The sequence below is a fragment of the Gopherus evgoodei genome, chromosome 3, assembly GCF_007399415.2.
Source record: "Gopherus evgoodei ecotype Sinaloan lineage chromosome 3, rGopEvg1_v1.p, whole genome shotgun sequence".
Lineage (NCBI taxonomy): Eukaryota > Metazoa > Chordata > Testudines > Testudinidae > Gopherus > Gopherus evgoodei.
In genome coordinates this window covers 146,519,463-146,543,387 of record NC_044324.1, presented here as the reverse complement: position 1 = coordinate 146,543,387, position 23,925 = coordinate 146,519,463, and the positions used below count along the sequence as shown (strand labels likewise).

Genomic DNA, 23,925 nt, shown 5'->3' with positions numbered 1-23,925 from the left:
TTGGTCACCTGTAAAATGGGGATAATAAAACTTCCCTATCTCAAAGGAATATTGTGAGGATAAAGTCATCAGTGTTTGTGAGGTGATCAGACACAAGAACAAAGAGCACTATAAAAAAGCATAATAAATAAAGGCAGTGGCGGAGGTTAGAAAGTTGACAAAGTGATACATATATTGTAATAAACATATTCTAAATTAAATCAAATTCAATACCTATCACAAACGGATGGAAGAAAACTCATAATAATTACAAACATCTTTACAAAGCTAGTCTCCATTATCTAAATGGAATCTTGAATTGAAAAATCAAAAGCTAGCTGTTCAGCCTAAGCCCATTTACTACTATTGTAAGTCTGGCTGCATGCTAGCAGGGCCGTTTTGGTGCCCCATGCAGCCTCCCCACGGGGTGTGAAGGGTGGCCCCAGGCCTCCACTGGAGGGGGCAGGAGCAGGCTTGGGGGGCAGGAGGAAAACAGCCCTCCAGCACAAGCCAGCAGAGTGGGTTGAGGGCGGGTCGCTCCACTTCCTGCTTGCCCAGTGATTGCAGGGCAGGCCCGACCTCGCACTCACGGGGCGGCGGTAAGTGGAATGACCCAGCCCCAGCCTGTTCTCCTCTGTTCCCCTGGTGCCCAGCCTTGGGGGGCAGGGGGGAACCACCACCCCCAGCACTCACTGGTGGCACAGCTGGGAGCTGGCGGCGTGGCACAGAGTGGGCTAGGTCAGGGTCACTGCACTTACTGCCATCTGGTGAGTGCAGGGCATGCTAGACCCCTCCTGCAGTACTCAGGGGAAGGGGTGGAGTGGGGGGCGTGGCTGGATCAGAGCAGGGGTGGGAAGAGGTGAGGCTAGGGTGGAGCGGGGCAGGGGCTTTGGGGAAGGGGTGGAGTGGGGATGGGGCAGAGCGGGGGTAGGAAGAGACAGGGCTGGGACAGAGCAGGGGTGGAGGCCATGGGGAAGAGGCAGAGCAGGGGCTGGAGCAGCACGCAGCTGCGCAGGGCACCAGGGAATTTGGTGCCCCAAATTTCCTGGTGTCCTATGTAGCTTCGTACTTTGCATATGGGTAAGGACGGCCCTGCATGCTAGTTATCTTCCCACTACCCCCTTGAAAAATTTTAGTGAATGCTTTTCCTTGTGAAATGTGCCAGAGTGACAGCTCTGGAGACAGAAGTAATCTTTCTATCCACCGCATGGAGAATGGTTGTGTAAACGGTCCTTAACTGCCCCACAGATAGAAATGTTCCCTTCAGATTACTTCTCTGACTGAAGTAGTGATTCAGCTTTTATGTCCATTACACCTGTGTTGTTATTGATATTACAAACCGGGCCCCATTGTGCAAGGCACAGTTCAGAAAGCCCACAAGCTAGGATCAATCTTTGGCCTCTCCAATGAGGCTGCCAAGTGTGATGATTTATGCAATGTGGACAGCTGTCCACTGACAGTGAAACCGAGCATGCCAACTCATTTCACACCAGCTACCAAACAGCCTCCAAGTCTTAACAACTTTGTCACTATCCACATGGCCTCTGGATTCAAAACTGTGACCTAAAACTGGAAGGCTCCATATCTCCAGTATCCTGAGCTATCCAATCCCCAGTATACAAATTAATCTCCACGCTCTTGTTAATATTGAAATAGGAAGTTCAGTTCCTTAATATGGTCACTACCCTGCTGACTGGTAGTAGATCTCAGGGTCTTGCAGGTTGGTTTCCTGCTGGAGAAGACATCAGTGATGTGGAGTCTGGGTATTTTCATAGTATAGTTTGTTTATATATACTACACACACCCATCTTTGAACAGAGTTGGTGACAAATGGCATGTAGGTAATTCATGCTTTCAGAAACCTCAGTCCAACACCAATGCCCTGCTGCAGAAAGCAACTCTGCACAAAGAATTGATTCTAACTAGACAAGGTAAAGCAGAGAGCAAACTCTCCAGCTGTTGGCAACCGCTCCCCCAAAAAGAATATACATCACAAAACTTACAATAATATGTATATCTTCAAGGACCCAAACACTGCTTGCATGCTAAGAAAACAAACTGGTAATGCTTTGTATAACAACGTCCTCCAGTGACTCCCACCATAACAATATTAAGATCTTAATTTTTTTTTTTAGTATTGAAGACTGTTCTTTTAATCTGTGTTAACTGCTTAGGGTATAACATTAGCACTATAACAGTTAAATAAATACTATCTCTTATGCCAATACAAAGTATCTACAATACTAACAAATTTCCCACATACATTAGCCCCCATATTAAACTGCTATACTGATCAGAAAGGAAGCATGATCCAGTGGCTAAGGTGCTAACGTTAGACTTGGGAAACACGGTTTTGAGTCCCTACTACACCACGGACTTCCTGTAGGGCCAGGCAAGTTCCTGAGGATACATCTACACAGCAAATAAAAACCTGCAGCTGGTCTGTGCCAGTTGATGTGGGCTCATGGGGCTCAAGCTGGGGGGCTGTTTCATTGCTATGTAGATTTCTGGGGTCAGGCTGGAGCCTGGATGGGAGAGTCCCAGAACTCAGACTCCAGTCCGAGCCTGGAAGTCTACACAGCAATGAAACAGCCCCACTGCCTGAGTCAGATGGCATGGGCCAAATGCGGGTTTTTCTTTGCTGGGTAGATATGCCCTTAGTCTCTCTATGCCTCCATGCCCATCCATAGACTACTTCTTTACCTCATTCGAGTGCTGTGAGGATAAATATATTAAAAATGGTCAGATCCTCAGACCCCATAGTGATAGAGGCCACTCAGAAATGTTAGTTCTGTAAATATAAAATATGTTACAAAAAGTGAATGAAACTGGATAAAGTTACAAGTGTTCTTATGCTGAAAGTACTACTGAGTGAAAAATGACCGCTTGACACACATAACCTGTGAGAAGAATAAATCCAAACATAAAGTTGCTAAATTAGGTTAAAGTCTTGGGCAGGGGCAGGCAGGAGGGGGGAGATAAGAAAAAAGGACTGATCGAACAGAACAATACCTAGGTTTGAATGCTGTGTTTTTGGCACTATGGCCTTTAGTGTCTTTTATTTTTACAAGGTTAATTTTAGATCTCCCCTTAGAGCAAAAGTTCATTAACACATTGATCTCTTCCAGTAAACCATATTGTTCTAGCATTTAATAATTTAACAATTAAGACATTATAGTGCTTTGTTTTACATATAGTACAGTGCCAAATTCTGCCTTTATATGTGAATCCCATTTAAGTAAATGGAAACCATACATGCCTCTGGGGGCCCAAACCTGCAAGGTGCTGTACCCTCAACTTCCAATGATATAAATAGGATTGATCGTACTCAGCAGCTCTCAGTCAATACTCAGCACCTTGTAGGATCAACCCCTCGAGAACAGAATTTGCCATTTGTGCTGCTGAAGAGAACATTTCCTTCTATCAGGGTCACCCAGCTTTACGTCAGATATATTTCAGCACGCACAGTGTACTTGTGCTTTTGGATGACTGTAGAGACGGTGACATTTGATGTGTCTTTATGCCCCCAAACAGATTTGTGCTGCACTGGAATACATAGCAGGATGTGGGGAGGCTTTTGGGGTTCAACTCCTGCATAACTGTGAAACAGCAAGGTAGACATGAACATAGTATGTAGTATGGAGCAAACAAATCCAGTGAGATTTTGAGTTGCTATGCAAAGGCATCAAGTCACAAAGGAGGGAAGTAATCAATCCTCTACACAGTTCAAGTGAAATCATGTCTGGAATCTTAAATTCAGGTCTGGCCACCTTCATAACAGAAGGATATCAATGAGCTATTCCAAGAAAAGTAACTACACAGTATTAAAGGGACTAGGGCAACTGAAGACGTGTAGCTTGGCAGAGGGATGACGAAGGGTGTGAATAAAGAGATCTAACAAAGGAGATCAAGTATCAGAGGAGTAACTGTGTTAGTCTGGATCTGTAAAAGCGGCAAAGAATCCTGTGGCACCTTATAGACTAACAGATGTTTTGGAGCATGAGCTTTCTTGGGTGAATACCCACTTTGTCAGATGCATGAGACGAAGTAGGTATTCACCCACGAAAGCTCATGCTCCAGAACGTCTGTTAGTCTATAAGGTGCCACAGGATTCTTTGCTGCTTTAACAAAGGAGATGTCATTCTGTTTTCTGTGCACTGCACCTTACATGTAGGTTCTATTCCAGCTGCATGGCCAGTCTCCTATGGCAAGCGGCTTGTAGAAAAGAACAGCATAAGCTCTGCTATGACTCTCTGAGAAAAGGGAGAATTGAGACAGGATGAAAGAGGAAGGTGCCAGAGGAAGCTTCTCCTTAGCTATTCTGGTGGTTCGGCAGAGGCACTTCTACACCTGTGTTACACAGGTGGACTCTGAGGTGGAGCACGTTCCCATGGCACTGGATGAAGTTCTCCACCAAGTCAGTTAAGCAGAGGGAATCAACATGACCAATGCCCCATCATCAGCAAATGAACATTCATATCATTGAATTTTATTCCTGGTTCCCTCCTCCAGTCTCAGGTCCCACTCACTGCTCTTCCACCATCAACAGCATCATCTGATCCCCAACACCCTCCTTCCGGCATCTCATTGCCTCCTGAACCACCAATGTAGGTGCTGGCTGACTTTTTTCCTACAGACATATTTTTAAATGATCCTTAGCTATTTAAGGTAATGTGAAGGAAGCAATTACATCCAAATGATAGTGTGGGTGAAACGGAGGGTATGCCCTCTGGATAGTAGGATTAATTGAAGTAGGCTAATTCAAGATTTAGTAGACTGGATTTCCAACAGTCTCCCCTGCTTTCTCTGAGGTTTTTTCTTCACAGTGCTACCTTTACCTGTTAATTATATGCGATACTGCCACTCCCCTGCCCCCCACCTCAGTGTACAATACAGCCAGTTATAGGGTAGATAGAAAAGTTTTCATAATTCAGTTTATCAACATGCTTTTAAAAAGCTCACAAGTGTAAGATCATGTCTTCCATACTGATAAAGTGAGAAGAGACTCAGAAGAGACAATGCAGTCTGAAGATCTTTTGGTTTTTTAATATCGTTTTACCAGCAAGTGATCATAAGGAGATATATTTCTAGTCAGACATCAGAGTATTTTTGAACAGCAAATTAATGCATATGTACTCTGATAGATAACAGATTTGAAGCCCACCAAATTCAGTTTCTCTAAACCAAGATTTCAATGGAGGTCCCTTTCCAAGAAGTGAAAGCCTTGTGCATTAGCTCACTATGTAACCTAACCCACTTGTGTGTATTACATGCGGTATTTCTCAGCACACAAAGCATATACTTAATCTAGTGAAAGTTAATTTCTCTGATGAGTCACAATTGCTGACTGAGAAATAAAAAAGTATTCACTTTAGATTTAATACTTTAAAGGTTTTGTCTTTTTTATTATTATTAGAACACAACTGAATAAATATAGGAGGTGCTTTAAAAATGTACTGTGCTTGATTATTTTTAACCTCAGTAACACAATTGCTTGGTGACAAATTAGACAGAGAGTAAAATTTTCAAAAGCACCAATGTATTTAGGTGACTAAGTCCCATTGACTTTCAATAGGACTAAAATGCCTAATCATTTTTGAAAATGGGACTTGTGTGCCAAAGTCACTAAGGTGCTTTTAAATATCTTACTCAGAGACTATAAATAGATATCGTTATATGTGCACACAAAATGGCATTAAATAGCTTGTTTTTGCTTAAGAACCTAACCAAGGTAAATAGAAAAAAATAATAAAGTGACAGCTCAAATGCAGGGAGCAGGAACATCTGTTTTTAGAGTGAGCACTGAATTTGTAATGAGCAAATGCTTTGTCAATTAAACATAGAAGTTATTTGTTAAAGTGCATGTTTTCAGGTCATAAAACATTTTGACTATGGGGCCTGCTTTGGGTCATGGAAACACAGCCACAAGGCAAAGGCAGATTTGGACTATTTGTATGGTGTTTTGTTTGTTTGTTTTTAATAATTCTAGTAGCTCTCAGAAACCCTGGTAACAGGTGCATAATACACTATATGTGTAGATAAAGACATTAAACAGAATAGATCAATAGGGCCAAACTGATTCCTGACATGACTCCACTGAAGTTAATCTAGCTACAGCTGGGATTGAAATTTGACCCTACAGGTTTTCCACAGCCTGAAGAAAGACCTATAGTTTAAAAAAATCCCTCAAAGCTACACCAGCATTTATGTTTTCTTCGCTCAAACGCCATGCAAGTGATTGTTGGTTTTCTACAAACGGTAAATTCCTTATAGTCTCACATACAAATATGCAAATGATTAGTCCTTCCAGCACCAGAAAGCTATGCTGGGACCGAGATTTTCAAAAATGTTTGCCCAAAGATAGGCTCCTAAACCCTGTGCCCTGATTTTCAGAAGTGCTGCATAGCCTGCAGTTCCTATTGAATTCAGTGGGAACTGCTGAGTCCGGGTGTTCAATACTTTTGAAAAACCAGGGCACCTATTTAGGTACCAGTCTAGGAAAGCATCCCCATCCAGAGCAGCACTCAGACACATGCTTAACTGCAGGCATGTGCATGTCCTATGTAAGGCTGGACTTCAGCACACGCAGAAGTGTTTTCCTGAACCAGGCCCCTAAATAAGAACTGGGAGCCTAATTTTTAGGCACCTATTTCTGAAAATGGGGTTGAAATTTGGTCTAGGTTTCTGGATAACCATTCATTTGTCTTCTGATGTACCCTGAGCTTACATTGACTTAAGCATATTGTACTACTCTTTTAAAAAAACAACAACACACGACTCAGGGACATTGACTGTGTCAAGGATAACACAGTTGTCATCTAATCATGTCAAGGTAATAGATTTTTAAGGCCTAAGGGACCATTAGATCCCTTCTGACCTCCTAGGCAACACAAGACGTCAAATTTCATCCAGTTCCCCCTGTTGTGTTACAATTCATTAGTGACAGGACTGTAACATGATTCAGTAATGTGGCTAAAATATGGTTTGGTTCCATCTACACAGACAGGACCAAAACACGTAAAATCGTTGGGACAGGTACTGTCTTTTTGTTCTGTGTTTATATAGCACCGAGCACAATGGGATCCTGGGCCATGTCTAGGGCTTCTAGTTGATACAATAATTCAAATAATAAACAAAAACATAATCCCACAACAAGGTCAAATTGTTTATGTAGACAGCCCCAAAACAGAGGTATTGGTAAGTGTGACTCCAAAAACAATGGCAAGGATTTATCATAAAGCTATGAAAAATACTGTCAGTATTTAACTCCTTTTGTAATTTTCTAAAATTCTACTTACCCACTTACCCTCGAGAAGTAATTTTTTTAAAGTAAAATATTATTCTTTTCATGATTATCAATTATCACGGTAAAGTGGGGCAAGCAAGTAGATTTTGTTGTTCAATTTTCGTGACATTGTTCTGTCTACTATGTAACTCCACAATTCGAAGTATTACAAAGTTTGGTTTTTTGGAAGAACTGCTTGAGTTAGCCAATGGAGGGTGAACTATTCACACTCCACCTTCTCTTTTCATGACAAACACTGAAGGATATTTCTCACCACTAATTCAAGATTTATCATCTTTGATCTTTCTTTCTGTAATGTGGTATAGTAGCTGAAAAGGTTGGAAGGAAAAATTTGTCGGAAAAGGAAGCATGCATTTGCTTTCTAGGGCAAGGGCAAGGCCGTGGAGTTGTTGGCACAGTGGTTTTTATCTTTAGAGACCTAGATTTAATGTTTGGTCTTTCTAGCTTCAGTTGTTTTTCAGTTATGTGCGTGCAAAATATCTGATCAAAACATGTGAAAGTGCTAGGTATTTTTCAAACAATTTAGAAGTGGCTAGACTGATTTTGCTCCAACTTTCTAAAACAAAAATAAAAAAAAAACACTTTTGCATTGTCTACAATCAATAACCAAAAATTTCAGCTCAAGGGGAATTCATTTGACAATGTTAGGACCAAGTGAAAAGCAGCATTTTAAAGTAAGTTGGAACTCATTTTCATAGATTCATAGACTCTAGGACTGGAAGGGACCTCGAGAGGTCATCGAGTCCAGTCCCCTGCACTCGATGACCTCATGAGGTCCCTTCCAGTCCTAGAGTGGACTAGTTTTTAAGTGACAAAGTATAACAAACAACAATGCTTAGCATTTATTCATCACTTTTAATACACAAAGCATTTTATAAATATTAATAATCAATAGATCCCTGTAAGATAGTTAAGTATAATCACCATTTGACAACCTCTTTGCCTGTTTCTCCAGCTATGTCTTATGTCTAAGGTCACAGAGGAAATTAATACCAGTGCTGTGTAAGAACACATGAGTTCTAGGCACCTAATCTCAAGCTGAGATCCTAGCTCTCAATTTTCTTCTCTCACACATTTGGATTGAAGATGCAGTCCTTAACAGAAATAGATCCAAGTCACCGCTGGTAGTCTCTATCAGCCATAGGATAGGCCTGACAGAGGAATAACAAAGGTGTTACAGGTCTGAAGTACAAAGGCGGGCCCAGTACTTTACTTTCATTTGTGTCTATTCTATTACTGTCTTCCACTACCATTTAATATGGGAGATTTAATTATAAAGGCGGGGCACATTTTTTTCAGAGGTTTATTTAGTTACTCTCTACTACCACTTCTCTATCCTCTTTTTCTCTAACTCCTCTTTTCCATGTGCCTGTCTCTTCTCCTACCCTCATTATATTCTCAAATCACGCACCACACAAAGAGCCAGCTTCCTCCAGGACACAACCAACTTCCTCCAGAGAATCTGCAACATTAACAACATCTTCAGAACACTATCCTTGCCACTATGCATATCACCTCCCTATACTCCAACATCTCTCACAATGATGGCATCGCTACTGGCCTCAAATATCTACAAAAGACAATGGACAACACTCAGATATCCATCCCAAACACACATCATCAAACTCATCCATTTCATTCTCACCCATAACAATTTTATATTCAACAACAAATATTTTGTCCATACTATAGAAACAGCCCTGGGTACTAGGATGTCTCCCCAATAGGTCACCCTTTTCATGGGCCACCTTGAGAAAGAATTTCTGGACAAATGCACCACAAAACCAATGATATACCTGAGATACCTTGATTATATTTTCATCCTCTGTACAGACGACCTAAACTTTCTCAAATTTCCATCACAATTTCAACAATCACCATCAATCCATCAAATTCTCTTTAGAACACTCCTGCAGCAGCACCAACTTCAGCAACGGAACCCTACAGACAACTATATACAAGTGTCGGTTACAGCTATCCCGCTATTCCATTTTGTTTCTTACAGCTGTCCCCATACTCCGTTTTGTTTTTGTTCTCCTCCTGTGGCCGCCCCTCCCTGGCTGTTAAGTTGTTTACCAGGGCCACTGTCCTTCTCAAAGAGAGGGCCCCTTAAGTTGTTTAACAAGAGCCATTGCCCTTCTCAAAGGGATGGCCACTTGTGCTGCGTGCTAAGTGGGACCACTGCCCTGTTCAAAGGGTTAGTCCTGTTATCACCTTGTTGAACCTGGGCTTGGTGTAGAGCAGGCAAGGTCCAGAGCTGCAAGACCTATTGTGTTTTTAAGATCCTGGGCATGAGTCATAGGCCTCACGTGCTTTTGAGTCACCTATTGCACAGGACTCTGCCCAGGCATGTCTCTGTGCTCACCTGCATTTTTTTCCCTGTGCCTCCTCCCCTGTGACAGAGGGAGCCTATCAGGATTACTGGCGGGAAACTGCCTAAATTTGCCTTTAAAAACAGACATTTTTGAAACAAACATCAGAAAGGTTCCTGCATTGCTGCCTGGTCTGATCAGCCAGGGGTTTTGGGGGGTCCTTTCTCCGCTCTCGTTTTATTTTTGAGCGTACCCCCAGTTTTTAACCCCCTCCCCCCGAAGAACGAAGTGCTGCCTGAGAGATCTCCTGATTATCGAGACCGTACGGAGCCCTCCTTGCTTCTTCTGATGTTGCTGCTGCTGCTGCTTCTGCCTTTGCTGCTGCCTTGGGGACTGGTAAGAATCCCTCTGTGAAACTTTCCATACTTTTATTTTATTACTTTAGCTGCTGGCTCTGTTTCCCTAGCACACAGACTCAAGCTAAACCTTGGTCTGTGTCTTAAAACCTCTCTTAAACTCCGCGGCGCTTTGCTGCTAAAAATAAGCTTGTGCCGCTGCTAAGCTCTGCTCCCTGCTTTCAGCTGTATCCACTGCTGCAGCCACCATCCCTTGGCTTCCTTGGGGGCTGCCTTGGAAGCTGTATCCTGGACACATACCACTCTGCCCTCTGTAACTTTCCCATAGCATAAGGTGCACCATAGGTTTTGCTTTTTAGTTTAATAAGTCATAGTTTGCTAAGATTGTAGAGCTTGTAAGTTTCACCTGCCTTGTTATAGTTTGCTGTTTTGTTGCTCTGTATAGTTGCTTGTTATAATTTGCTTAGAATTGTAATATTTGTTGTTTTGCCTAGTCGTTGATTAAGATTTAAGATTTAAAAAAGCCATTGCCTGGTTGTATTCTGTACCTGTTTTATTACTTTGTATAAGCTGCTTGTAATTTATATGTTTGATTAAGTTAGAGGATAGATAAGGTTTTTATTGCTTGAATTCGTCTTCCCGCTGTCCCAACCTCTCCCTGAACTTTCCCGTGTCTGTTTCTCCCCCGCTCCAATCTCCCCCTCTGTGTACTTCTTCGTGTCTCCCTGTTGTAACCCCTTGCTGCTTCTCCCCCCGCCCTGTGTAAATTCCCAAACCCTTTGCCACTTCTTTCCTTTTTGGGGGTGTCCCTCTAGCCCTTCTTTACACCTCTCTGCTGCCCCTCCCTGTATCCCCTGTGTTCGTGCCCCCACTCCTCCGCTGCCCCTCCCCTACCGAAGATCACCATCACACTGCTCCGTTTGTCTTCACCCCGCTGCTCCGCAACTTCCCTGAAGTGCTCTCCGCTGCTGCAGCCTGTTTCTTCCCTCAGCCGTCTCCCCCATTCTCCACGTGCCTTCCCATCGCTTACACGTTCAGCGCCCTCCCCTCTTGCTGCTCCCAGACTCCCCTCAAGTGCGCTCCAGCTGCTCTTGTCTCCCGTACCTCCAGCACGCAGGCTCCTGAAGACTGCTCTGGGCTTCACCTCACAGGGCTTCAGAGTCTCTCGCTGCTTGCAACTGCACTCTCCTCTCATCAGATACTACTAATCACTCACTCCCCTCCCCCCTCCTGTTTCTTGACCCAGCTTTTAGGTACACTCTTGCTATCACAGCCTCACAAATTAAGTCAGGAATTTTCTACATTGCATAATTTCACTTATCACCCATATTGTATTATTGCACTGTGACTCACATTTTACTTGTGGTTATAACACCCCATTAGTTGCCTCCATTTCTCTAATATACTTTGTATACCATTTTTATATAGAAGCTACCATTTTATTTTGCATTTTCTTTTGGGTACGTTTTGCATTCCACACTGTATCTAAAGTTGTTCCTATATAAAGTTAAGTTGCTTATTGACTGTACTGTATCCCATTGTGTTGAACCCCACTTACTGTACCACACTGTTAAAACTCCCTACATTGTTCAATAAGAACCCCCCCATCATTGTCTATTGTAAAGACCTTATACATCCCATCGCATTTCATCGTTAAATTCCCACCACTTCCTTTTCCCTTTAATAAAGCAATTAATTGGCACCCCACCTGTGTGGTAATTGCTCCCCGAGATCCCATATATCTGCAGGCAGGGACAACAAGAAACCCACAGATCACCACAGTTACTTTCACAGATCCAGTAGCCACTCCAAAATATCTGTTATCTACAGCCAGGCACTCAGATACCACAAAATATGGTCTAAGGAGAATGTCCAGGATACACACCTTTACACACTTAGAGCTGTCTTCACCAAATAAGGCCACTTCACCAGAGAAGTACACTGCATCCACCCAACTACCCCAAGAGAACCTGCTTCAATACAGAAAAGACCCCCTCTGACTACACACCCTAGTTGGCACCTACTCCACCACATTGGAATCCATATGGGGTATCATTAAACAATTACAACCCATACACGATGGGGACCACATCCTGAAATAAATCTTTCCCAAACTCTTTCTTCTGGCCTTCAAACAACTACCCAACACCTCCAAGCTCAACATTAGAAACAAGCTCCCCATAGACCATGACCTACCAACCCAAAGCGACACCAGACTCTGCCATAACAACAGATGCAAAATCAGCAAACGTCTCCACTGCCAAATAATCATTATCCCCCGCAACACATATTTCAAGAACTGTGGGTCATACATGTGCCTTATCATGACATATGGTGTATCTCATTTGGTGCACTAAATGCCCTGACAACAACTATGTGGGTGAAACAAGTCAGTCGCTAAGCTCTCAAATAAATTCACACAGAAGAATTATAAAAGACAAAAACATCATATCACCTGTAGGTGAATACTTCACAAAATGATCAATCCATATCTGATCTATCAGTCATCATCCTCAAAGGAAATTTGCACAACACCTTCAAAAGATGAGCCTGGGGGCTTGAAGTCATAGCTTTGCTAGACACTAAAAATCATAGTCTTCATAAAGACTCTGGTTTTATGTCTTATTACAGCAATTTGTAACCCACTAACCCCACTTTTTCCCCCCCTATGACTGGAGAGGTGTTAACAGGTCACTTCACCTTGAACAGTCTCTTACAATAGGTGTTAGCTACTTATACTAAACAATCTGTTCTACCTTGTATTTGGCTGTGACACTCTGAGTACCTTTCCCTGAGCTGCAGAAGAGCTCTGTGTTGCTCAAAAGCTTGTCTCTTTCACCAACAGAGAAGCTGGTCCAATAAAAGATACTATCCGCCTTGTCTCTTATTATATCCCTACATTTCTTTCTTATACTTCTCAGGTTGTGTGTGTTTCTAGCAGAGGTGACGCATGCGGAGGGGGAACATGCAGGGTCACATGCCCCTCCAGGTTTGCTGCTTGGCTTGTATTGAGCATGCTCACACCGACTGAGCATGCTCAGTAACACTGCTGATGCAAGCTACCCCTCACTCTGTGATTCCCCCCACCCTCCTATCAGCAGGCATGGCTGGTCTCTAGTTTCTAGTCTCCCTTCAAGCTGTTTGGTATCTGTCCTTAGTCTCAATCTCCCTCCCTCTCACCCCTTCTTTTGTTTCAGTTCTCTCTCTTTCATGTCATTCTCCTACCCCCTCCTCCACCTGATTTATTCAGTCTCTTTCTCCTGTTCCAACATCCCCAGCAGCCGCCGAAAATCACCACTGACTGCAACTGAACCTCTGGTCCTGCATAGTAATTCTTTCCCACCAGTAATTTGAGAATTATTAGAATCATGCTACTCTAGTTAGTTTAAAAAAGAGTTGCTTCCAGTACCACTGGGAAAAGTTACTGTATAGGAACAGAAGCACAGTCACAGAGGGTGATCATTCCGTTGTATTTTCCTGTTACATAATGTGGTATAGGTAATTTTCTTAAATTCATGCCTGATTTTATAAACTGAAAAGGGACCATTTTGCACAGTGCCTGATGACATTGTGAATGGCTCTACCTAATGGTCTCAGTTTGATGTATACCAAAATCCATCAATGGGTTTTCTTTTAGAGGGCTTCCGTGCAATTAATAACAACCTTGGTTGGTCCAAGATGATATAGGTGCAAATCTGTTTGCAAATGCAAATATTATCAGTGCCTTATTACGCCAGCATGAGGTACATATATTTCCTAGAAACCAGACCATGATGAAAAAAGTCTCTCTCTGATCATTCCATATTTTTCAATGTATTTCAATTAACTTTAAAGAACAGAAAATTAATTTTTGAACAATATTAACTTGACTGAGATGTTCACAAACTTATGCTCCTTATCAGGAAGCTTTTTAGGCAATTCTACTTAATTTAAATTCTTCTGTCTGTAGTGTATCATATATACATGCCAGAGAAATTAATAATCTAACATAGTCCTCTGTAACCAAGTTCAGCTGTAGAATGCTTAAATGTAGCCAGCTGTGTTATAAAGGACACTGAGTATTTTTTAAAATCCAGTCATTCAGTCCCAGTGTAATGAATTCAGTAGAACTGCATAGTGTAATACAGATTTTGACCATTAGAAAGCAACAGTGCTACATTCAGATTACAGGATGACTATAAATTAAAAGGAATAAAATAAATGAATAAGTATTGGTACTACACCAATGCGCTTATTTCTTAAAATAAAATGCTGTTTTGTTTGGGTTTTTTTTAAGGGATATTTCCCAACAGAACTCTAAAATTCTGCCACCATTAAATATTTCTGGTTCAGATAGTTTCATAAAAGCGCTGTTTAATTTTCTTTTATATTCTGGGTACATATGGCCATAACTTTTATGTATTTCTCCCTCAGAGCAGAGTTTATTGATAATATTTAGATAAAATATTAAACACGCTGACAAAATATGATCATTCTACCACTGCTTCAGTGTCCTCCTCTCAGACACAACTCCATACAAGTCACATCAGCAAACGAAATTCAGCATGTTACTATTTTAACTTAAAACCAATCTTAAAGGGCCCAATCCTGCAAAACAATCCACATACACAGAATTTACTCCTACATGGAGCCCTACTACTTTCCGCAGGATGCTGCAAAAAAGTAGGGTGCTCTGTTTGTGGGTCCCTTTGTAGGATCAGAGTCCACAATTTCAAGCATAATACTATAAAATATTTAATATATAATAACTTCTCAACAACCTACATGATTATATGATAGCAACGAGAAGACTCTACAGGGTGCCTGATCCAAACCTAGCTGAAGTCAACTGGAGTCTTTCCACTGACTTCAGTGGGCTTTGATTCAGGCTATATATGGAGCCATCTGCCATCCAAAGTGTGGCTTTCATAGGAAACAGTATTTTAAAAGGAGAGGACAAAACTTTTGTTACCTACTGTTTAATGTTAAAACTTTCAATGTCTGTTTTAAAAAAATGGAAAATCCTAACTGACTTGAGAAAAACACTTAGCCTCAGGGTGCTGAAAGTTTACGATACGAAGATCCATGTTGGATGCTTGCCCAGAGCCCAGTGGCTGCATCTAATTTTCATTTTATAGGTACATCATTCTTTTTTAATGCACACAACCATAATATCCACTTGAATCTGTTGATAAATAAACCTTATAAACATAAATTGTTTGCTGCTTTCATTTACCAGCAGTGAAAACCCTGCAGTTTATCAACTGTGTCCTCACCCAGAAGATACAGGGTTTCCTTACAAACGAAATCCCTTCCCTAAGTTAGTCTGTAAAGCCACTAGCCTAGGGACCCACATCTACTGCAACACTGACAAGAAATTGCCAATTAATATTGGCTAGGCAGTGAAGCAGCGGGAGTGCTGGTATTTATTTATTTTTAAAGATGGTATGTCTTCATCTCTCTCCCTTATCCTTCAAACACTGTTTCCTTAGGCCCTGGCCCTACAGTGCCTGTATAGAGCCCCATTAAATTCAGGGATTCCATGTGGGCATAAGGAGATCCTGCTGTATGTATCAGTTTGCTGGAAACTCTTTGCAGGAGACATCATCTTCATATACTATATGTCCTTGACTCTTCATGCAGATGCACAGAGACATTTATTTCAATGGGGCTCTGCACAGGCGCGGGTCTGCTTACCTGACTCTCAATGCTAGGTCGACCTGTAATTGGAAAGTGCTTATCACAATCTGTGGAAGCTACTATTCTCCAACAACAACAGTGGTGTCCTGTCCTAGGGCACCTTAAATATAACAGTAATGTTTCTACACTTCCTAATGTTCCTAGTGATCTCCAGCCAGTCCTGGCATCCATTTAATTTCTTTTTCCTATTTTATCCACAGAGTGTGCAACCCAGGCTTGATCACCTCTCTCTCATCCCAGAGGTGAGAAATGGGACTGCTGCCTTCCATCACTTTAAACTTCTCCTCACCCTGTCAGACTTTCCAAGAAGGAGGGGTATTTCTACTGAGGCTACACCGGTGGAAGCCAGCATGGACTCTGGAGTGAAATTTACTGTAACTATTTACAAATGTTGCCTGCAGATTTAGAGAGTCAATTTCTCTTAACTCCTGTTCATCAGTGCAACTTCACTGAACTCAAGTTGCACATGTTCAACTAGATGGATAGTTTGGTCCATAATGGTGCATAGTCTTTCCTAAGAGTCTTCTGTGCCTATACTTCTAAAATGCAAACTTTTCTTATTTTCTAGTATGATGGAGGCTGTAATTACAGGATTTACATGCCAAATTAATGCATCATAAAGGAAAAATTAATCTGTATATTGCTAAAGATTGGATATTTAGTAGGATACAAAACAACATTTTTTTTTCCTGGTGAGCCTGTACTGTTCTGGCAGTCTTCTACATGCATACTTCCCAGTGAAATCAAAAGGAGTTTTGCTTGCAAGAGGAGGACAGGGTTTAGACTAAATAAATACTTTGAGAATTATTCTTGTTTACATTTGGCACTACTCTCGCAGTGCAAAAAGGCCTTAAATTAAGCAGAAATTAAATTTACACCCACCTTAAAAGAACCCTTTATACTGCCAGTGTAAATAAGTTTAAGGCTCTTTGTGCTGACTTTGTCTATAATGGTATAACTAAGGCCAGAAATCTCGTTCCAGTACACTTTCTATTAATTTATAGGACAATGATAGATAATCATGCCTGAAGAACTGCAAAGGATAGTATCACACATACAGAATTCTGGCATACATGCTGCCCTAGTCTGATATTCCCTTGCATTACAGATATCCTGAAGAGTGAATTGCACCTGTCCACAACCTTCAGACCTTTTCTTTATCCCAAAGGCTTAAGATTTCCTTTAATAACAAACAAGAATGTTTTATGTCAAGGTTTTAAAAAACCCATAGCAATAAATCATTATATGACAAAAGCCATCTAAAAGTAAAACTTAGGTATCAGATAAATCTTACTGTCCTCTACTTAGAAGGTGGCAATGTTTCTACTCAAAAGAATCATGAATTTCCAGGCATCTATCTTCCTAGGTGGCCACTAGATCAGGAGCACAAAGATTTCTAGATGCCCCCTCCAACACACGACTTCTCCCTCTTCCCTATATTTTGGGTCTTCTTGTTTATCTGTCACTGCCAAAACAGACATCCACTCTCAGCCCTGCACTCTCAGTAGGAGGCACTGATGTAGAGATGGGTCTGCACACAAGCCCCCCTGGAGGAACACACTTATCATTCACTTCTGAGATAGTCTCTAGAATGCACCATTCTGTTGTCCTGGACACAGAAAATACAGTAAAAACAGGCTTGGGGTTATAATTCATTGTATTTTAATATCATATTGAACAATACATAAAGTATCAATAATAGCTTATTACCCCATGAACTATTATAATTCTGTAAACACAGGATAAGAATATTCAATAAAACCATTTTGTTTTCTTACTTAAATGTATCTGAAGTCGATATAGACTTTCTGCCAGGTTTGGCGTTTTAACCAAATACATCTTTATATCCGATTAATAAATGCAGAAAAGACCAGCACTTCTCCTATTAATACACAACATGAAAGATCATCAGTGTGACCAAAGCAGTGTCCATTATGGTCATTCCATTTTTCTGCTCTCATAACTTTTCCAATACATTCATCCTTTGAGAAGAAGTCATCTATTCTTGGTCTCTGGTCAAAGATAATTTGTTTTTAAGTTTGAGCAAAATCCCTTCTGACATACTGTCTTTACAGTGAGAATGCAGGGAAGAAAAAGAAGCTGTTCTCAATGTAAAACAATTCCAACCACATATTTTAAAAGCAGGGTTACAGCAAAAGGGCTGTAGGATTACCTTTTGGGTCTCCTGACTTGCTAATGCTGAATATCTTAACTCATAGTATTTAATACATATCAATATATTCCTTTAAATAAACAATGTCTCTGGGGCCCGGAAAGCAATTGTAAATCAAGCAGTGTTTAACTATATGAAATTAAGTATTTAAATTCCATATATGTCAAAGGTTAAATAATATGGATGAACCTAATTATTCAATAGAGGTTTGCATACTTGGAGTCACAGTCTGTTCTCAATTCACATACATAATTTCTATTAATATTAAATAGGAGTTACAGGGGCACCTCAGGACAAAAATGTATGCCCTCAGCATTTTAAAAAGCCAGCTTAATATACCTCCCTGAGTGGCAACCAACCCTAATTTAGAATTGCAAATACTCAACAGGATACTCTTGCTTTGTTAAGATAAAAGGTAAGCTCTGAAATTTCCATGACATTTGAAAGTCTTATTCATAAAAGCACCGATCCTTCCCTCTGATCTGTGGGATCGAACTGCTGCATCCATGCAGAAACACATTGACTCCAGTGGGACTCTGCACAAATGTAAGGATCTGCCTAAATGGATTGCACTGCACAGCTGGGTCAATGACAGCCACACATCCATTTTTACCATTGATTTCAAGGGGGGTAAAAGTTAAGCCAAAATGTGTGCTTTTGAAAATCTCACTTTATGTGAAATATTAACTGGAATTAAACAAATGAAAAATTGACGGCTGCAAGCACAGTGTTAAGTAGTTGGCATTAGAGAGAGCTAGTGGGAAACAAACAAGCAAATTAGCTAAAAAAGGAACAAATGAAGAAATAGCGATACAGCTTTGTACAAATGAAAACAAATTTACTAGAGAAACAAAATACTGCCCCTGTACATTACTACCCCTGGAACCCTCAGCACTCAGACACAGACTCATCAGTGTTAGGACTGTAGGTTTCTTGAGGCAGGAATTTTATTAATAATTATTTACATTGTGGTAATGCCTATGAGTCCTAGTCAAGGACCAGAACTCCACTGTGCTAGGCACTGTACAAACACAGAACCAGAAGATTGACCTTTGTCTTCCTATCTAGGTCTACAAATTCTAGAGCACTTGGTTCTATATATGACATAAATAATAAGAGGCAGTAGAATTTATTTTAAAAAGCCACCTATAATTTTAATCCAAATAATGAACATGAAATGTCAACATAATGCCCTTTGTGCGGAAACCAGGGCTCAAGGGATGTAATGCCTTTCACCTCAATGTCTTCAACATACATGCTGATACTCAGTCTTTTCACCCACGCCTCAGCCTGAGAATTCTCCAAAAGCCTTTGAGACTGATTCCAGAATCTCAAGACATTTGGTGATGCCACAGGCATTGGTGTCACAGGATCAGATGCCAGTTGTAAAGATGGCATTCATTAAAATCAAAGGGGCAGGCTGCAAAGAATACAAGACTTCAGTTCTTGAGTTTACCATTGCCCCAATTTGCCTAAAGTAAATTGATATAGTCTTTTCCCGACTGAATTATTACTGAAATATTTTATTGAAAGTATTAGATGTCAGGTTTTTGTTCTGAAACAGCAGAAATCAGAAGGGAAATCTCAGGCTTTTAAATTTTCCATTGTCAGCAAGTATGGCTTTCAGTTCATATCCAGCCCAGGTTGGCAGTGACTGAAGGGTATTATCTCCCATGACTAGTAAGTGGCCCAATATAAACTGTGCTTGATGGCTTCCTTTTAGGTTCAAATGATCAAGTCTCTACATCCACATCACTTGTAGAATACTTTTTAAACAATGAAGCAAGCGAAGTGCATATTGACAATGGCAATGCACTGTGTTTTTATTAAGCAGTAAACTTCTGAAGTACTGTACTAATTGACCCTGTTCACTTTCTCCTGAAGATGAAAACAAGACACAAAAATTGAACTTTTCTGATCAACATGTATTGGAAGCATCTCTATACAGGGCATAATGAAGACATATTAATAATCTCATCATTTAATCCTTCTTTCAAACCTCTGTTTGAAATTCAAAACCTACAATCCCCAATTATGTTTTGCACCATTAGCGTCTAATATTGTATACTGCCAACTGCTGCACTTTAGTGGTGTCCTTTAACACCGGTTGAATTTTGTGCCAACTGAAACTTTCAATTTGCAGTTCACGTTCACAACAGATATAGCAAAGCTACTCCCCAGCTTCCTTTTGTACAATGTACATCACATTTAACTGAGACTTCTGCAACAAAGAATTCCACAGCAAGAGCCTGGATTACTGCAGATCATAATACCCTATGAGCTGTGGTTAAAATTAGCGTCATATCCATTGTAATCCTATGGACGTCATCGTGTGTTACCAGCATCTGTTGACAGATTTCATACCATGCATATCAGTGAAATGGCAAGTCTGGAGAGGGCAGCCCACAATAGATACAATGGCATTTATTTTTGTCCTCTTCCAAGATTATCTCATAGAACACATATGCTGCCAACTGCCAGTGTTGCACTGAGATCACTATTCATTATTATATTTGAACAAAGCTTCATGCCCATGCATACACATCCTTCTCCTGGTAAATATGGAAATTGACTTTTGGTAACTTATTTTAGCACCCTGAAAAAACGATTTTGACACCCTTAGATCACTTCAGATCCATCAGGCTACCTCCTGAGATATTATTAATCCAGGGGAAAATATACTATCAAACTCCTTTCCAAGCCAAGGAATAAGAATGCCCTCTCTTAGTTATGTTTAAATGTATGTATCACTTTGGCATTTGTTTTAAATGCACATGGCAGACAAAGTAACAAAGCCACAATATAGCTAATCTATTGATGTGCTCTGAACTGGTAACTTTCCACTGAAGCCTTGTCTAACCGGAGTGAAAAATCAAACTGCTTTAGAAGAAGGGATAGAAATGTAGAGTCCACTGTTGGTGACTCACATGAGCTTTTCCCTGTCCCACTCCCTCCCCTCCACCCCCACCAGTTAGATTAACTGCTAACAAAAATAAACCCAGATTCTCTGCATACCTGGTTTTCACTCTAGGAAAACTCTTCTGGAGAATCCAAGAGTTATTCAACTGCCACACTATTAAAAAACCCTCAGTACTTTGTCTTCTTATCACAGCATTCTGTGCATGTGCCAACTCTGCCAAAAAAAGAGACTCAAATGGGGCACAGGATCTGTTTTATCCTGGATGCTGCAGTCTTATGAATTCAATATTTTCAAGGAAAGTAAATCTAGCTGATGCTATTTGGAAATACAAAACTGTTGTGCAAAACTGCAGTTGTTATGCAATGTGGTTTTTTGCTGCATAAGAAACTGTATTAGATCCTCAGAGGAACTATAAGCACCATACTTTACAAAATGAACAATCTCAATTTTCTAATATTGAAAAGCCTTCCATGCTTTAATTGCCATATAGGTGCAGTACTTCAAAATCACTTGCTCACCAGGTAAAAAGAATGTCCAACTAAAATAAATCTCAGTGATGACTGGTGTAGTTTTATTACTGGTTCAGGGATACACCAGAAATAACGGCTATAAAGACCAGTATTCAGGATATGCCCATAGCTTATTACCTACACACAGTAGTGTTATTACCTGCACATTACCTACACACAGTAGTGTCTGAACAGATGCTACCATGCCAGGTCCTAAAAACTAAACAAACTAAAACAAAAAAATAACAGGCGGAGAAAGGTTTGCAATTTTGCTAGAAGTAGAAGTTTAGGGTGAAATCCTTGCCCTATTGAATTTAATGGGGAAAAAAGACCCTTTGACTATGGTTAGGATTTCACCCTTCGTTTCCTGCTAAAAGCAACTAATTGCTCTTACCTTGAGAGGGAGATTATATACAGAGGGTAGGTGTTCAATAGGCTGAATTCTGCCTTCAGATACACATATGCGACTTCTAATGAAATTTTCAATGGGAGCTCTTCACACATAGCAAAGGACAGCATTTGGCCCAATTGCCTGATGGATATCACATATTTTATTTTTACAGTTAGCGCATGACCTCATAACTCCAGATCTTACAGCCTGAATATCAACATTATCTGTTACTTTAGGAAATAACAGAAATATTTCAGTGATCATCCCTTTCCCATGTGCTGCTTATGCAACAGCTTAGGTGATTTCTACTTTTTCATGTTTTAATGAAGCTGTATTAATGATTATCTAGTGGAGTGTCAGAACTGTTAACCAAGTTGCTGATAAGATTATAAATGCCACCTGTACTCAGCAACAGAGCATCAGCAGCCTCTAAACCTTCAAAATTCAGAAGGTAAGAAGCATTTCCTCCACAGTGGGATGCTCAGGGAGTTTAGAGTTGTCTCTGTAAGTTGGTAGGATGACAGCTGGGTATCTTTCAGTCCCTAACTCAGTAAATAAAGAGATTTTTTAAACCACAGCCTGAACATTTCCCAAGACTATATTTTCTTAACCACACTGTTCCACTGGATTTGACAGTAAGTTCAAATACGAGTCAACTCAGAGGACCACAATTTCAAACGTCGTCTTTCAGTTTGTTCCTGGAAATATACGGTTACACAAGCATTTTGGGTAATTGCCGGCATAGCTTCTCATTTACACTTTCAATTACCTTATTTTTACAGGCAATCAGGTGCACACACAAATTCAGAGGCCACTTTTTGAAAATATGGCCCAGAAAGTAATTTTAGAATGGTTAAAATCTCTGCCAACAGCCAGTGTGAGCATGAAAAATATTGAACCAATATTTTGTCAGCAAAGTGTATCAAAAAACGTTCATGATGTTCATTTAATTTCATATACAGCCTCAATTTATATATAAGAATTCTAAAAGTGAAAGTGAAGGACTATTTCATAAGCTTTATATAACGATATAGCTAAAAATGTTTATATAAAGAGTAAAACTGATCATAGATTCCTTTGCAAAAATTATAGCGGTTGAATTCACTAGTGCACATGCATTTACAACTGCAAGATAAAGTGTTATAATAAGGTGGTGATTATTATTCCACAGACACACATCAACAGACACACAGTTTATTTTCTTTCCTGACCTTCCTTTGCTGTTTCTCCCATGCTGGGTCCAGGAGCATGTCCCTATCCCATTCTTCCTCTTGGATCATATACTCATCATCTTCATACTCATAGCGGTACTGCATACTTGTTTCTATCTGGTTCATATTGCTCAAGGACCAGATTCAACTCTACACTTGCTGTGGTTTTTATTATTTGATTTTTATTATTATTTTTTACTTTTTTCTTTGAGTTCAGGCAGTGGTGTTTTTCCCTGCTTCCTTCTTTCTTTTTTCAAGGTGAGAGGGTGTTAATATTGATGAGTCTTGCTGGCAGGACAGGTTGAAGCTGTCAGGATACAGGTATGAGCTGAATTGTGATGACCTTCACTCCCCTCCCTCCCTCTCTGCTGCTGCTGCTGCTGCTGCAGGTTCCTGTGGCTGAATCTCCAGAGAAGCTCCGGCTCCAGCTCACTGCTGCTGCTTATTATCCTCACTGTGTCACGTGGCTCAGGAGCCTAGAATATCTCCCACCCACCTTTCTCTGCCGTTTGCAAGTTGCAAGGCAGGACCTTCAGCCTGGTCAGCAGAAGCAGAATGATCTGTTGATATACAGAAGACTATGTAATTTTGCATTTGCTATTAACTGTTATTAAACCATTACACAAATACATGTAGGTATTTACTGTGCAGAGAAGAGCAATGATTTATCTACAGGAGTGAAGCGTAATCAAGGAAATTCACCTCTGTATACAGTCTCTGTTCAGTGGCTCTGAACATTTTCGGTGGTTTGCATTATTGTCTTTTTTCTTTTAATTGCACTCAGAAACTGTTGAAGTTTCATCTTTTTATATTTGGTGCATGCATCTGTAGTTTGGAGAGCTGGTTACAATTTATAAATTAAAAAACAATCAAGATATATTACACACACACACACAACATGTTACTTACTGTTGGTCCAAAGCTTCAAAACCCTTGATTCACTTCTCACTTCACCTCCTCTACCTTTTTGAAAAGATTCTCATGAGTCACTAAAGAAAAGCATTTATCAAGAGAAAACAAAATTACTAAATAGACCAGAACTGGAATATAAACCAGAAAGAATAAAAGCCAGATCTAGCAAAGTGCTGA

At 40.5% G+C, this 23,925-nt stretch overlaps 1 protein-coding gene across 2 annotated transcripts in view; it reads right to left on the bottom strand.

The window, feature by feature from the left end:
- ACTN2 (actinin alpha 2) overlaps positions 1-23,272 on the bottom strand; it is a 97,906-nt gene extending 74,634 nt beyond the window's left edge. Inside the window, exon 1 of one of the 2 annotated variants that reach the window (XM_030556963.1) lies at positions 22,837-23,272. In XM_030556963.1, coding sequence (XP_030412823.1) covers positions 22,837-22,962 — 126 coding nt within the window. In that variant the 5' untranslated portion in view covers positions 22,963-23,272. The remainder of the gene's footprint in view (positions 1-22,836) is intronic. The other variant, XM_030556962.1, reaches the window with a different exon arrangement.
- Between the last annotated feature and the right edge of the window lie 653 nt (positions 23,273-23,925).